General features: G+C 37.6%; 2 protein-coding genes across 3 annotated transcripts in view; one reads left to right on the top strand and one right to left on the bottom strand.

Moving 5' to 3' along the window:
- Positions 1-4,267: 4,267 nt before the first annotated feature.
- The window catches only part of cmc2 (C-x(9)-C motif containing 2), an 18,877-nt gene continuing 6,223 nt past the window's right edge, over positions 4,268-16,921 (bottom strand). The window contains exons 1-4 of one of the 2 annotated variants that reach the window (XM_088334621.1): positions 6,973-7,182; positions 4,818-4,912; positions 4,675-4,746; positions 4,268-4,594 (exon numbers count right to left, since the gene is read on the bottom strand). In XM_088334621.1, coding sequence (XP_088190747.1) covers positions 4,511-4,594; positions 4,675-4,746; positions 4,818-4,898 — 237 coding nt within the window. In that variant the 5' untranslated portion in view covers positions 4,899-4,912; positions 6,973-7,182 and the 3' untranslated portion in view covers positions 4,268-4,510. Of the gene's footprint in view, positions 4,595-4,674; positions 4,747-4,817; positions 4,913-6,972; positions 7,183-16,921 lie in introns of those variants that run through there. The other variant, XM_088334622.1, reaches the window with a different exon arrangement.
- cenpn (centromere protein N) overlaps positions 9,114-16,921 on the top strand; it is a 10,965-nt gene continuing 3,157 nt past the window's right edge. Inside the window, exons 1-8 of the mRNA XM_088333288.1 lie at positions 9,114-9,436; positions 12,037-12,082; positions 12,170-12,229; positions 13,628-13,701; positions 14,182-14,355; positions 15,921-16,022; positions 16,117-16,171; positions 16,250-16,359. Of these exons, the coding sequence (XP_088189414.1) occupies positions 9,266-9,436; positions 12,037-12,082; positions 12,170-12,229; positions 13,628-13,701; positions 14,182-14,355; positions 15,921-16,022; positions 16,117-16,171; positions 16,250-16,359 (792 nt within the window). The 5' untranslated portion in view covers positions 9,114-9,265. The remainder of the gene's footprint in view (positions 9,437-12,036; positions 12,083-12,169; positions 12,230-13,627; positions 13,702-14,181; positions 14,356-15,920; positions 16,023-16,116; positions 16,172-16,249; positions 16,360-16,921) is intronic.

The following is a 16,921-nucleotide window of genomic DNA, read 5'->3' as shown; positions in this document are numbered from 1 at the left end:
GTTGGAGTGTGTGTGGAAAGCCTTCTTCTGAAGTCCTTTAGCTTTCTCTTATTGGCCCACGTCTCCCCACAAGATGGCGTCTCGGCTCTTCCCATGGGCGGGCCAAGCAATTGTTTTGCGCCCAACGTTCTCACAAGACAGCGCCTTGATGTCTCGTTTCCCAAAACAACATCGCCTGCCGCCCTGCGTTAGCAAATCCACGAGTCCTGTTTATCAAAATTTCCTAGACAAAATATTATGCTTTTCGAACAGCCTGCCCTGACATTGAACTACAGCCCTACAGCAATATATTTTGCATTAAATGTAATTTGTAGTCAATCATGTAAAATCCTCTATAGTCAAATGTATAAAATCCTTTATGATACACATTTGTTTTATATGATTTTGTTTTTTGTTTTATCTCATCTGCAAAATAGATTATAAATGTCAGTGTCACACGACACAATTTAATTGTCGGCATTAAGGTTCATTTTTTTAAGCGAGTCTCACTAGATCACGTGAGATCTCTTTAACATCTCAGTATATAATAGCATTGCCATCAATTGGTACTATTCAAAAATCAATTAACAAATCACCAAAACTGTACCTTCCAAAACAACTCACCTCGTGTTATTTGGTATCAAAATATACAAATTACACTCTTAACCCAGCCCATCATAACTTAGCATACCTCACAGGGGTGGCAGTGGCTCAGGAGGTAAAACACTCGTCTTGGGATCAAGAGATCGCAGTTCGAATTCCGGCTCCTCCGTGTTACATGTCGAAGTGTCCTTGGGTCAGACACTGAACCCCTAACGCCCCTAATAAGCAGGTTTTCGCCTTACATGGCTGCACGGCCGCTATTGGGAAATCTTGGGAAGCTTTGGGAAGTCTTGACTTGAAGAGCGCTATATAAATGCAGATCATTTCATTTCATTTCTCACCCAAGGCCCTATTTGTTGCTTGTGCTAATGGGTGACTCACTCTTACTACTTCACTTTTTGTAAAGTTTACAGACATCACACACAATCTTCACACACATATTTTCACATATTATCATCCCCAAAGTAAGTGTGTTCCCAGTATATATATCTCACCTGCAAAATAGATGATAAATGTCAGTCTCACACGACACAATTTAATTGTCGGCATTAAGGTTCATCTATTGAGCCAGTCTCACTAAACCACGTGAGGTCCCGAGAGACTTGGCCCAAGCACCCTCTCTGATCTGTGAGACTTGGCCATCTAATGGTGATATACTGGTACTTCTCTTACCCTTTCTGCTATACAAAACGCAAATAAAGAATAATCAACTTCCCCCAACAGTCAAATACGGATTACACACCATGAATCCCAAAATATAACATTCTAACCAGTCAGCAACCCTTGTTGCGCCACATTTACAATCAAGTTGAGAAGTCGTCAAGGCCTGTCAATCCCTTTATTGTCAATGTTGTGTTTACTGAAATTTCAAGCAAAGAATTGAAGTTTAATGTTATAAAGATGTCATGCGCAATAAATAAATATAACAAGGTGCACTTTAAAGGTGGGGTGCATCGTTTGAGGTGTACCTAAAAAGTTGAAAGTTTAAGATTTTCTCTTTTGAGTATGTGCTGACAATGCCCAACTGAGTTCAAAAGCCCTTGTAATTTATATCCTAATACACCTATAAAGTATGATTTTATCTTACTTCAGGTGGAAGGAAGCTGTTTGGGTCGGAATACATTAGGTAGGAAGAATGGGGGATAGGGAGAGTGTTTGAGAGTGGTGTCATGCATGTACTTACAGGTTGTTTTGTTCCCCTGTTTGTGAGTTGAGCATGAAAATGGTGAAAGTAGGAAGTACAATTCAAACGCCAACCCTAACCTGAAGATGAAAAAAGAGGTAATTTGAGCGCATGTAAGAAATGCTCGTACTTGCACTCGCATCATGAACAAGCTAACAGAGGCTGCAAAGACGACACAAGCCAGGAGACAATGGCAGCGTGTAAAAAAAGTTTACAATTCCATATAATTCCTTTAAATGAAAGAAAATGGTAAATATGTGTTTTCAGTGTTTCTGTAACCATTCCTTATTTTGAAATGTGCTTGACCTTCGAATCAGAATTGTCTGAATTGGAATTGATAACAACGTAGTGAACATTGTTTAAATTTGAATTAGTCATGTTTGGTGAAATATTGTGGTTATTTAAAACATTTCACTACCGGAACAGTTCAGTATCAAATAATCTGTTTCCCTGACAACAAATGTCCCAAATGAATGACAATATATTAGGACCCCGTCATGTGGAGCAAGAAATTTATTTTCCAATATATTATAGATCTAGTTACAAGATAATACCAATCATTTGACTTCATCATTTAAGGAGATGTAGCCTTTTTCACACTATTAGGTTTGTACGAAAAGTTCCGATTAAAAAGAAATAAACAAAAAACATCACATTTTTAATTTGTAAGTATTTTTTTACTATTCCACCGTAAAAAAAATGTTTAATTAAAATACATATAGAATATTTGGACAGATACATTAATACACCTACTTCATTAAAGGGATAGCGTGTATTATTTGACTACTGGCTACCGCTGTATTGTGTAGTGGTAGTTCTACTGATAAAAGCAAAAGAAAGAATGTAAACTACAGAGACTCAAAGTGACCAAAGCACACCATTTTACCTTGATTTTTTTTGCTCATACTTTCCTTGTGGAATTTGTTTTGGGGTACCCATACCTGCAAGATGACAATTATGTCAATTTACTGTACACTAAGGTTGCTTCCTTATATACATCCATTGTCACCACCGCTTATCCTCACTAGGGTGCTGGAGCCCATTCCAGTCATCTTCGGGCAGTGGGTAGGGGAGACCCATGAACTGATTGCCAGCCAGTCCCAGGGCTCCCTATATACTGCACGCCGATCATTATCAAGATTTTCCTTCATTAATCAATGTATATTCAAATCAGCAATTTCAAGAAAATATGTGATATTTGAGAAGTGAATGAAAATTGAGATATTTGGACATAAGGAGCGGAATAAATGATGGCAGAAGAATACAGGATTCCAAGACAAACACTACCCACAATAAAATGTGGGTGTGATTTCATCATGTTGTTGGGGTGTGTAGCCTATGCAGGTACTGGCAATCTTGTTAAAGTTCGAGGTCCCTCTGATTCTAGTCAGTATTAGCAGATACTTACACACAACGTTTGAGAATCAGTGACAAAATCGAAGTTCTACTAGGGCTGTATATTTCAACAAGACAATGACCCTAAACACTGCTCAAGTTCAGAGGAACAAGTACCGATACACCTTTATAGAATGGTCATCTTGGCCCCCAGACCTGTATTGTTATTCAAAATATTTGGTCCATGCTCAGAAACCCTTACACCTGATTTAACTGAGGATTTCTGAATAAGAATGGTCAAAAAAAAATCTTCAACATGATTCCAGACCCTTATTGCAAGCTATATGAAGTGTTTAGGGGATGTTATCTTTGCAAAGGGAGCACTTATTAAACATTGAAGTATTTTTTTCTGTTGGGGTGCCTAAATGTATGCAGCTGCCTAAGTAATTACAGCATTGATTACAATTATAGGTCTTTTTTAAATCCTATATCCAGTACTTCATTTCACTTCTCAAACATCAATGTTTGTCTGCTATAAAATATAATTGACTGATATTGCCTATCTGTATAACCAATGAATTAAAAAAATAAAATCTTGACAATGATCAGGGATGGAAAAACTGTTTCATAAGACTTAATGTCAACAGGTGAAGCATGATCAAGTACCAAAAATCAGACGTGAAAATGGGTCCGTGGTTAAAAAGGTGAGAGGAGAGTGGAGAAGATATGTTATATGTTTAAAAAAAACCTCCAAAATCATGCAGGACAATGTGGTCCTCAATGACCGGATTGCCCACCTCAGCAGTAGACTGTACAACCCAAAAAAATATTGATGAGTTGGCTTAATTCAACCTAAAGTCGGTTGCATAAAAGCAGGTTACATTTAGCTCGGCTCAGATACTATGGTGATTTATTTACTGCAGCTAGCTTGCTCCTGGACAGGCTAAGGACTGGGCTAAGATTATGCTCGGAGCTACATCTGGCACTTCTACTGTCTTGCTTTTGAAAAATTAATGGGTATTATGACCAATCCCCCCTCCCCCACGTGCTTCCTTCAAACATTTTCCCCTTGGACCAACACAATTCAAGTGGTCACCCTTTTGACTTCATAACTGTAAACTTGTCCAAAATGTAGGAGATGTTCATGCATAAAACATTTCACTGTGATTTTTTAAATGTGAACACACACTTTATTGAAAGTGAATCAAGAAAATCAATGTGATTCACAAATGAACCATCTCCCCCCCAAAAAATAGATGCATCACACAAAGAGGTAGGACTAATATTTTGCAGCATCTGCACTTGATAAAGTCTTCGTAATAAAAATGACATTGATGAGGTTGTACATATTTCTTTGATATGCACAATGTTTGGTGTCTCATCTGAAACCTTTAGCACAAATAATATATTTTAGAGTTCCTCCTTAGGTCCTTCTTTTATCCTCTTTTTCATGGCTTGTGCATGTTGTCTGCTGCGCTCCCGCTTTTCCAGTCTCTGTCAGATAGTAATGTAATGAACATGTAAGAATAACATGTCTAATTGTTTCCAAGTACACGCTCAAAGTTTGCCCTCACCTCATTCTTTAGGCAGTGACGCACAGCACGGTCAAAATCATTACAAGTCCCAAAGAACTTCATGACGTTATGCTGAGGAGGAAAAAAAAATCCTTATTAGATCTGCCTGCAAGGGATAATAAAGAGGAAATTTCCTGACATACCTCAGAGTGGCACTGCTTCAGGTGCGTTATAAGCTCGTTGCACTCATCTGTGTGCAGGTGAGGCGAAAGGTCAGGGTGCATGTTGAATTAAGGTCCTGGCAGCACACAACAGAAGCACTCAGTTGAATTTAAATCGATGTTCTGATTTGACAAGGATACTCATGCCTCCAAAGCCCTCTCCCTCCTGTGATGTCATTGAGATGCCGGAATCTGGTTGACACTACCTTGCACACAGAAAATCAAGTCACCTTTATCCTTAAGGCGGTACCTCTTTTCACCACTGACCCATCTTAAGAATGTTTCAGTATGCGAAGTACGCGTCCGACTAAACTCTTCCTCGTTATACGATCAGTTTCCCAGTATCCGAAGTCAGTGACGCTACCACTAAAGGTTAGCAAAGGTACGCACCAAAGGCGAGATGGGACCCTGGCAACCGTTAAATTGCCAAATGTTTTAGTCTGTAATTCATTGGTTGCAGCCAGCAGGGCTTGGTTCATTTCCACCATTTTGTATTGTTTATGATTTCAGCCATGGGTCCTGCAAAAAGAGGAGAGAGAGCCAGGGTTCCACTTATGATGAAAAACAAGCAAAAAAAGATCCCTAAAGACTGCAACAGTGGCGACGGGAACCACTCTTTTATCAAGCCGGAGGATGGCAATAAAAGATACGGAAAGCTTCTTATAATTTGGATATGAGAAAAAAAGCTCGCTGGGGACAAAATCAAGTTATTGACGGCAGAAATGAAGGAAAAGTTCGCCTGCTGGGAAAAACTGCAGGCTTTTATCGCAAAAAGACATCGTGATCAAGCCGAAAGCGGATTGTCTATGGAGATATTTGAAAACAGTCTGAAACATGTAAAAAAACATTCTGAGACCTAGACAGGAACAACAATTGCTGGATCGCTATCTTATGCATCCAGCAACCAAACTGGCACAGTGAGTGGAAAAGCATGCCAAGACATTTAACTGACTTTTTAGATTTTATCCCGTTCTTTTTTTTTTAAATCTGTTCTTGGCTAATAAAGCTTTGTACTGTTCAGTAACTTCATATTTTGCATTAATTTAGCCGTACTTCTTGTTTTATTTAGACTATGCGGAATATTTATGGACATTGACTGAATATTAATGTAGCTGCAGGGCAGTTGCAGATGATTTAATGGGGATTGGTTGCAATTAATGACCTTGAAACAGATTAATCCCGATTTAATTCATTTCAGAAGGTAAACGTGGATATTACACATAGTCACTGCTGTAAACTATTACATACCCTTCTAATCAGTGCTAAGTTTGCAGTCACTCAAACAGTGGCTGTAGCCTTCAACCAGGAGAAGATGTCATCAGGTGGTGTCCAACTGTCACTGGGCGTTTTGACCCTAAACCACAACGCCCTCAAGTTGGCGGGCCGGCAGTGATGGCCGGTCACTGCCCATGTTCTCCTGGTCCCCAGCTAAACTCTTTCCTACTCAAGAGCCAGCAAGAGGCTCTCTCCGCGGCTTCCTCTCCATTTCACTTATTCCCAGAGCTGTTCATGTGTCCCATGCAGACTGTGCTGGGAAGCCCCTGCACCCGACCTCCACTGGGAATAGCCAGGTCTGCCATCCCTTGTCCCTGCACTGTTGGACCAGTTATTGATATTTGGCGTTATTCCATTCATGGGCTTCGCTGCATCCATCTTCCCACTGTACAATTAGCTCAATCAAGATGATCTTTTGGGCCTCTTCTGACAAATCACGATTTCTGGCCTTAAGGAAGTGTGGACTACCTGGGGAAAGTGTAATTTCCTTCCCGGGTCTACCCTCATCTGCAATGCTGGTGCTGTTTTCAGGAGGCACTCCTTCTGTAACCAATTCGTAAGAGAGGTACCACTGTAAAGCCTTTAATCACAAAATGCCTCGAACACAGGTCACAATAACACCATCCCCTGATCAAAACAGACACATCGGCATGGAAACTCAAACACTGAGGAAAAGAAACATTGAGAAGGGGGCACACAAGAGATAATCCCAACGTGTTTTAAATAAATTAGTTTACGAATTCGAATCATTCCACTTGCACGCAAGGATACAAATCTAGATCAATGAGATCTCCGGAACAAACTCTGAAAAAAAGTGCTGTTAGCTTCAAACTAGCTATAAATATGTTGAGTTATAACTTACTTCAAATATTTTTCTTTCCTGTCACCGATGTCGTCCCTCTATTCGTTTACTGACAAAACGTGCTACCACTAATCAAAACACAATTCCACGTATCCACAGTTGATTATCTCGATGTTTATGAAAGTAATGGGCTAACGGCAAGGAGACATGACACTGGTTTACGAAACAGACGCGAAGGACGGGCACTTGATTGACAACAGGAGGCAAACAACCCATGGTCACTTCCTCATCAATCCACCAATGGAATTAGTTTGTTATCAAGCAAGGCGGGGCTTACATTGACAAAGCACTTCAGCGGGTGCAAGAGAGTAGGCATTGATGGGAATGTCGGTTGTTTTTAGAGAAACGTTTTATTTTCGAATAGGATCACTAAAAACCGGCTCTTTCGGACCCCGTATAGCCCTATATTACCGATTCTTATGTAACATTATCCATGAAATGACTTAAAAAGGTGAGAAATGAAGCAAAAAAAAAAAGCCAAAGGGTGGTGGGAGGAGGGGAAGTGGAAGAACCAAAAGAAGAAAAAAGAAAAAGACAATGGCAAGACATAAGAAAGAGGGAGGGAAGTAAATGTAATTAGGTAAGGGTTTGAGGGTGTCTTTATTTTTAACTGTATATTACATTATGCACAGAATAAATTATTATTTTTTGGGATATCCTAAAAATTATTATAGCATTTTTTTCACTCTACCGTGAACATTTAACTAATTCAAATGTTTTATTCAATATACCAAGCAACTTTAAAGTCAATCAACACATCATCCCTGAAAAACACACCACACAAAAAAATATAATAAAAGCTTTATTGGCACAGCAAAATGTAAATAAATCAAGTTTTATTTACTTTTTGTATTTTTTTCCAGATATTCTTAGTTTCTTGACTTTAAACTTGTTTGGTATAAAAAGGTTACATGTTTAAAGGAGCTAAAAAATCACTGTCGAGTGAAAAAAATGCCTTTATAATTTAGTAGAATTGTATTTTTTTATTGTTTCTTTTTGGGCATCATGTTACATTATTATTGGTAAGATACCCACTAATTGGACTCAGGGGGGAATTTAAGTTCAGAGCTTTGGGGGTGTTGGCACCGAGAGTGTCTGGCTCGTTTTTTTTTTTTGTTTTCTTTTTTCCATCTCACTTAATCTTAGAGAGACTGTGTGTAATACAGTAAGACCTCGGTTATCGCGGTTAATGGGGACCAAAACCACCCGCGATAAGTGAAAATCCGCAAAGTAGCGGTGCACCTTCAAAAAACAAACAAAAAAACGGTTTATTTATTTATTTATTTTTAATTATTATTTTCTTAGACCTGGTTAATAGGGAACAAAACCACCCGCAAAAAGTGAAAATCTGCGAAGTAGCGACGACCCTTCAAAAAGAAAGAAAAAAAAAATCTCATTATCTGCACCGCTTATCCTTATTAGGGTGACGCCGCGTCCGCCGAACTCGCTCCGTCGCGCGGCCCCGGAGTGACCTGTCTTTCTTTCTTTCTTTCTTTCTTTCTTTCTTTCTTTCTTTCTTTCTTTCTCTCTTTCTTTCTTTCTTTCTTTCTTTCTTTCTTTTTTTCTTTTTGTCTTTCTTTCTTTCTTTCTTTTTTTCTGTTTTTCCTTCTGTCTTTCTTTCTTTCTGTTTTTCTTTCTGTCTTTCTTTCTTTCTTTCTTTCCTTTGTTCTTTCTTTCTTTCTTTCTTTCTTTCTTTCTTTCTTTCTTTCTTTCTTTCTTTCTTTCTTTCTTTCTTTCTTTCTTTCTTTCTTTCTTTCTTGAAGCCGTTTTGTCCATAATGTTTCACAATAATTGTTATCATGTGGATTTAAGCATCAACAACAGTTGATGAGCCTTTTGAGAGCCGAAAGAGCCGGCACTTTTTGGCGAGCCCAGCCGAAAGAGCCGGTTCATGTTTGGGCTTCCTACTCGTCCACCAATCACACACCACAACCGCTCTACGTCCGGAACTTGTTCATGGTTATGAAAGATTAACTTTACGTGTTTACTCGTGAAAAATAGCAGAAGACGTTAGAGTACGTTTATTTTTTCGAATACAAAAATTGAAAAAATATATATTTTTGTTTCCTGACCTATTGTACTCCGGATCAATAGAGGGCACTGTATCAATTGCGTTAACTATTATGCCTTTGCCTGATTGGTCAGTTTGTTTGCTTCAATAAAGCGGGTTGTTTGTGTGTGAGCGGCGAGTTATGGTGGTTGATCGGGATAGATGTGAGCGAAATCCGTATCAGTTTCAGGAAACGCTTGTTTTTATCATAAGCATGAGCTTTGAATCAAACACGTTTGGACAATGGAGGACCAGATGAAGTGTTTGCTGCGTCGAACCGTTCGCCGGATTCCAACTCAAGTTCTGAAAGCAAAGCTAAAGACTTGGGGACGTTTGACGAAAGCTCAACAACAAAGCATCGATTCAACTATGACAAAATGGGCGTTGGCGGAACAACTGATCACAATGAGTGAGGTGCAAACAATACGATTAAAAAGAATAATTGTCTAATGTAAATTGCGCTGTGACTTGCATTCGAATTCTATGTTAAATTATGTAAACTGACAATCTATCGTATTTTTGTTTTTTTTTGTTTTGTCCCTGCTATCAATAATTCTTTAGTCACGAAGTGATTTTTACTCAGTGGTGGGCCGTGTATTTCATTCCTAGGCCTTCTGTGTTGCTACGTCTGAATCAATCCAACCCTCGATCAGTCAAGTCACGTTTATTTGTTCGGCCCTGATTCACAAGAAGTCTCAAATGGTTGCATAGACGACAAAATATTATTACACAACCGCCTGATCTAAAACCTACATGAGTGCAAGAAAATACTCAAAACACCCCAGAATGAGGAAATTAAGAAACCTTGAGAAGGAGGCCGCTAATGAGGTAACCCCCCTCCAGTAGTTTATATTTCTTCTTGTGTTTTTCTAGCAATTATTTTTAGTTGCACCGCTCAATACAGCGACATTCAGTGTTCAAATGTGTGTCCTTTTAAATGCATATTGACAGATAAAGTATTTATTTATTTTGTCCAACACACAACCCATTTAAACCCCAAACTCCATCAACTCGACTTGTATACAACTATTTTATGGCTATAAATCATAATTTTATAATAATAAGTCTCGTAAACATGAAATATTATTTAGGAATACAGCCACATGTTACTCACCAAAAATAATTTTTGTACACAAAATCCACCAACCTTTCCTCAAGAGGATTTCAATTACTCTGTCATAGTTATTATCCATGCATTTCAGTTCCATCATGAAGTTATTCTCTCGCGCTATCAAAGCTAATGCTGGAAGGTGAGCCTGTTCTGTCCTATTTCTGGCATAGCTTTTTATCCGATTTACGGGCTGAAAATGTCCATTCGATTGAGGCAGTGAACATTGGCATCTTTTTCTTCACCTTTTCATTGTAATTCTTCTGTTACAGCCACCTAAACCAATCATAGTTTGTGAAACCGCCAAAGTTTCCCTAGGCCCTGGCTCCGCCAAGCACAAATCTGATATGCTGATTGTCGCTTATTTTATGCCTTCGGGCCTGCCAAAATGACTGTGAAAGCCTCTGGGTAGATTTAGTAGTTATGGACAAAATATTAATTACCAGCGCGTGATTTAAAGACCCCCGTGGCCCACCACTATTCTTTTTTTAATCGATTGATGCTACTTAAGAACATTTTAAGGGTTAATTGAGTTATTAACCATCTCAAAAAGTTAGAATCCTTCTTTTCCTTCTTGGACAACGACTAAAACATGTTTTCCCACTGAAAGATCATTCAAAGTCATATTTTTCTGTATTCTTGTCACCCTTGTTTACCCAGAAAAGTAAGAGAAACAGATCCTTAGTATGAAAAAAAAGGTTGCCGATTCAAAGATTTTTTTTTTAATTGATTGTTAAAATTATTTTTCGAGGATTTTTTTATGGTAATCCTACAACACTTTGCTTTTTACTTTTATGCCGAGACCTTGTCTAGTGTATCACAGGAAGTGGCACAACTTTATCTTTGAACGACAACAAAAATGTTCAGTATTTTGATCAGCTGTGTAAATGTACCATTCATCCATATCAGTAATTGGCAGTAGACTAGTTTTCTTTTCTTTTCATAAAATGATTGTCTGCTCATGAAGTAGTACAGGGAAATGTATTTTTTAAAATGCATTTTGTTTGATGCAACTGTTTAAGACAGCATTGCAAAAATATTATAATAAATGAAAAAAAGGAAAAATCTTGTTCTTAATTTTGGCGATTTAAAATTAATTAAAATTAATTAAATTTAAAATTAAAATACAAAAGTATTAAAATTAAAAAATCAATACAACGTGGAAATGATCCGCTGGCAGTATTATTTTTTTTCTAGGAAAAACAGGATAAAAATATAGTAAAATCCCAAATTACAGCAACAAGATTAACCTATGTAAAAAACCTGTTTACATCTTGAGCCCTGATGACCACAAATGATAAAACAAACTTCATACTGTCAATTAGGGCAACATGACAATATAAACTTTACGGAAATAACGTTATGCTGATGCTGGAAATTAATAACATTTATGAAGGACAGTGTGCTTTAAGATTCTTTGAAGAAAAACTGATGAGAGAATCTGCCCTAGAATGAGAATATTTATTTAAAATGTCTTATAATTTAGCTAATTTTAAGGAGGTACAACAGATAATTTTCCCGTTTTGTAAAATGAGAAAAAAATACTTAAATTGACTCAATTTAAGATAGCATAAATATATGTTCTGCGGACTCCACACTTTCATTTTCTCTTGTATTCTGAAAAAAAACATTGAAAAGGTTGTACTTACCTACAAAAATTCAACCCCTAAATTTGAAAATAAATAAGTTGTATGGCAGATATTTTTGCTTTTTTTTAAAATAAAATGTGGTTCGCATCCATAATATTTGAAAATCGGCTGTTTTTTAGTGTACAATGATTAAACGTTTAACTTTGGCTAATACATAATCTATTAAGGGCAATTCAATGAAAAAACGGTTGAGAATCACTGAATTAACTGATCCAATTTTATTGTGTTGTTATTTTACGAATTGAATTCTTTTTTAGGAAAACGGATGGACTGTTCGTCATATAGCAGAGTTGGAGATGATCCGTGAGTTACATTTGTGGTCTTTACTTTTAACGCCACCTATGCAGGAGAAACAAAACAAAATTGAAAAAAAAAATCTTCATTTCTCAGATGTCATGGACAATCCAAACCAGAGGATGTGGCATGCTTTGCGACTTCTGGACCCTGATCGTAAGAACCTTAAAAACTTTCTCTGAACTTGTTTTTCTTAGCCGTGATAGTGATATAAACTGTGTTTTATCAGGTAAGGCTTATTTTTAAAACAAAGGGGGGGATTAACAAGTGCAAAGATGTTTATCATCTGGAACATAACTACAGAAAAAAAAACGTCCAGACATCACTTATGTTTTCTTTAAATCTATAAAAGTTATTTATTCCTGTTTTTGTTTTTTGCTCGTCTGTTTATTTTTTTGGTTTTTTTTTAAACCACCGAAAGTCCAATGCAGAGCGGTAACCGCCTTGTAATTATTATAATTTATGTACATTTTTTGTCAACAGCAAGTTCAACTACCTCGTGAGAATCCGCTCTAACAAAATAATTACCTCACATTCAATGCCAGGCATTTCTCTCAACCAGGTTTTGCCGTTTTGATTCCTTATTAAAGGCCAGCGGAAAATGTATTTCTGTAACTACTGTATTTAGGCAAATAATACATCAAAAGAAACCTTGAAATCTCACAATTTATTATAGATTTTTTTTTTTTTTTTTAGCTTTTACCATTATTCAGTAAACAATAGCTTTCTACTTTCTAAGTACTCGATTCCAAGAAAACCTTTTGTGAAAGGATGCATTTCAAACTTTCACATCGGTGCTATTACTTTTTGCATTTGTGATACCTCCAATATCCAAACAATTCTTTCCATAAACACAAGGGTAAACATTGAACTTATGCATGAAAGTTTCAATAACTTTTCAGATTTTTCTGGTGACGTAATCACAGGGTTTTAGTCACCATGGTGATAGCGGACGTGCACAAAACATCCCTCTCTGCCCCGATGATGATGAAGTGGTTTCGTCATCTATTTTAGTCAGGAAAAACTTTGAAGCATTAACTTCGTATACTTATATCTTGCACTTTTCTCACCACACTGCTGTACTGCGGTTGGGAGGGCCTACGCGCTTTCATTCGCTGGATACAGGAAGGAACACAAGCAAATGGGGGCTTTCCCGATGTGTGGACAAAAGCCTCCCCTGCCATTTAATGGGGATTTTTCATGCTGAAGGAATTTCCAGGAGTTTGGTACTCACTGATGAGCTGGGAAAACCCTTTATAATATATTTTTAAAATAAACCCAAAAAGTTTTTGCACTTGAGGGACAATGCTTATGATAACGTATGTATACCTTGTGTTATTGAATGATTTAATAATTGTATATGAAAATGTATCAGTATTGGATCAAAAGTTTGATAAAATATTTGTCCCTATAGTTTTATTGTGAAAGGGTTCATAGTAAATTGAATTGTGATTACTCCCTAATTCCCTAAATCTGACATAAAAGTACTGTACACGGAATGACAGTTTGCATTTGAGTTGGTGCTGATCTTTTTTTTTTGTCTCCTTTCTTCAGCTGAAGCGTCAGATGTTGAGTTGATGCAATTCAAGGAACAATTCAAATCGCACCTCAATGAAGTCGCGAGGCACGTAAGTATCAGCACAGAACTTGAAATTTGATGGATTTGTATCTTTTTGCATTCTTTGCGTCCTAGATATTTTTCACATGAATTAGGTAATGTAAGGGTGCACGGAGCTGAGTGGTTAGCGCGTCCGCAGCACAGTTGTGAGGTCATGCATTCAAATCCAGCTACCAGCCTTCCTGTGCGGAGTTTTTCTGTTCTCCCCGTGCTTGCGTGGGTTTCCTCCGGGCACTCCGGTTTCCTCCCACATTCCAAAAACATGCATGTAAGGTTAATTGGCCAGTCTGAATTGTCCCTAGGTGTGAATGAGCGAGTGAGTTGTCTGTCTCTGTGTGCCCTGCGACAGGCTGGCAACCAGTTCAGGGTGTCCTCTGCCCAATGCCCGAAAATAGCTGGGATGGGCTCCAGCACCCCCGCGATCCCTTGAGGATGAGCTCTGCAGATAATTGATGGATTTGTGACGCAAATTATGCATGACATCCTGTAGGTGTCCGTCAAGATGAAGAAAAACGTAGATGAAGCGGTTTGGATCCGCATTGCGTGGGGGGACAGCAGCTCACAGCCCAACAACATGAAACCAACTTATGCTGTTCATTATCTTCAAACTCCTTATGTGTTTGTGACTGGACTGCCAACCAAGCGCAAACCTCTGTTGACGCAGGTGGGTTTTTTTTTTTTTTTTTTTTTTCCCCGTGTTTGGTGTGCAGGAATGGGGTGCTAATGTATTGAACATATTGTCATGTGGAGAACCTATTTCCAATTTTTGTCTTTTTTTTTTTTTTTTTTTTTTTTTTTCATTTTTGGGCATATTTACTCCGTGAACATTCCATGAGAGTTTTTACCGATTTAACAATATGTAACAACAGTGTTTTTATACAAATGTGCCAGGTTACAACAGTGTGCTGCAGAAAATCGTCCAAGTTTCTTTTTTACAAAAACAGCATGCAATGTTTCAGTATATTCCAATAATCATCCCAGTAATTGTGACATTCATCCATATCAGTTGGTGGTTGACGGTACCTCTTTATTTGCTCATGAGCCAGTGCACGCAAAAATTCAAAGGATCGACAAAGGATGAGCAATCATTCCAGTTTACAATTTCCAATGGAGCAAGAAGAAGTTTGAATACTTTTTTAATCCTTCCTTTAAATTACAACACTTTATCTTAATACCGGGGTTATTCGGTCATTACAATTGTTAAGAGAAAAACCTAATCAAGTACGGTAAATAACAAGTTCATGCTGGTACTTCATTTGTAAAAATGAAGTTTTTAAACCTTGTTTTAAATGTAGGAGATGATGATTCACACGTGCAATTGTCGCTCATAATTATTTTAAGTTTACACTTTTTTACACAAACGCACATTTGGCTTTTCTTGGTTCTTATGTACTGATTGTTCTGAAGACACTTTTCTTAACTGGTAAACTAATAATGCCTTTGGATCCCAAAATAAACATAAAAAAGTAAAACTTTTGTGAAGTTAATTATTGTATGCCTTGTCTTAAAATTTTGCCTTTTTTGGTTCAATAGTGAAGCGTTGTGTATAATAATGCTTGATTAAAGATACAGCTCTTTATTGTACCTTTAAAGTCCAACTTAACAGTGCTACAAATTACTAGAAATCTTTTGTAGTCGACTATGCCATCTTATAGCAGATTACGAAAGGCGCATTATAGTATGAAAACCAGTAAAATTGGGGGTGGTGGGCTTAATCAAGCACTGCTCATTTTGATACTGTTGATTGTCCCTTGATTTTTATGGGTAAATAGTGCCAACTGATTGACATTTCCAGTAACATCAGGTTTGGCCTGGGCCTTTTTAAGAACCACTTTCCGACTTGAAAAGGGTGCTTCGATGATACTACGAAATAACATTAACATTTTGAAAGTCCCTTCATACAGTCTGAAATATTAATTGAATTATCTAGATGGTCTTGATTGTGAAACATTGCATATAATAAGATTATACATGGCAGTCCAGGGTGAACACATAATAAAGACTTTAAAGAGAAAAAAAAGGATAAAAGATCCATGATAAATAGACAAACAAAATTTACAATGTAGTGCTTAGAGACTGACCTAAGTTATTATAGTGATATGAAAAAGAACAGTGCGTCTTAACAATAGTGCAATAACAATTACCAGCAACAAAAACAGGGACTAATAATGTTTGGCAACTCTGTTCTAAGTATCAGTGTTTTTCGCCAAACCTAACTTTATCTTTCAGGCTCTGATCATAGCAACACGGCATCAGGGTCTTAAGGATGCTAACCTGAGTGGACAGAAACTCACAGCCATTCGGGACTTGCTCATGCAGCAGTATGAACAGGTGATCATTGTCCACATCACATTTGAAGATACACCTAACTCTTAAAGTCTGCCTAACTGACATGCCATTTCCAATGCTGTTGTTTCTTATACAGGTTTTCCCTGTTAAGTATCCCAGCCATCATGTTGAAAAGACTCAAACAACCTCACGTATGTACATTTTCACATTGTTGCTCTTTGTCGTCCTCACACAACTTAAAATATTTTGCATTTTAATCCCTATCACAGATCCTCACATTGAGCGAGAGCAAACTGAGGCACAAGGCAACCGATATCAGATGGCTTGTGAAGCTTTTGGCGGCGGACAGTTACCAGAGTTGCAGTCTGCAATTTATAAGGTGAGTTTGGATAGATTTTGATAAAATCTGTAAACCGTGTAGCAATTTAAGTATCTCATCTGCAAGGATTTTGGAAAACCATCAGGATTTTTAATACTTAACCGAGATGTGTAAAATGCTTGTGTGGATCGGGGATGCACTTTGTCGACAAAACACAATAATAGAAATTCTCAACTAATTAAATTTTGGTTATTGTCGCCAGACACGATTTTCTTTCAAAAGAGGCATCTCTGCAAGACTATAATTTCTGCCGAGTTGCTTTTGCGCAATAGCGTGTCTGGTTTGAGAGGGAGCATAAATGTACAGAAATGGTGGCGTCAACATCAACTACGCGTACCAAAACTTCTAAAGTTTGTAAGCATTTAAGCCTGGATACAGTGGAAAAAAATAAGTACTCGCAAAATTTACAACGCTGACCTAGCGTTTCATGACTGTAGATTGGTGATGCATGAACATTTAAAGAGCACACTGTATAGTTAATCGAAACGGAGTCTGACTCGCCTCGGTAATATTCAAGTACTGTTCAAGCCAATACGGTTTCGATGACATGCATTGTGCATTT

The sequence above is a fragment of the Urocampus carinirostris genome, chromosome 4, assembly GCF_059441175.1.
Source record: "Urocampus carinirostris isolate Australia breed hairy pipefish chromosome 4, RoL_Ucar_1.0, whole genome shotgun sequence".
In the NCBI taxonomy this organism is placed as follows: Eukaryota; Metazoa; Chordata; class Actinopteri; order Syngnathiformes; family Syngnathidae; genus Urocampus; species Urocampus carinirostris.
Note: the sequence above shows the minus strand (reverse complement) of the source record. Positions and strands in the feature narration are given on the sequence as shown.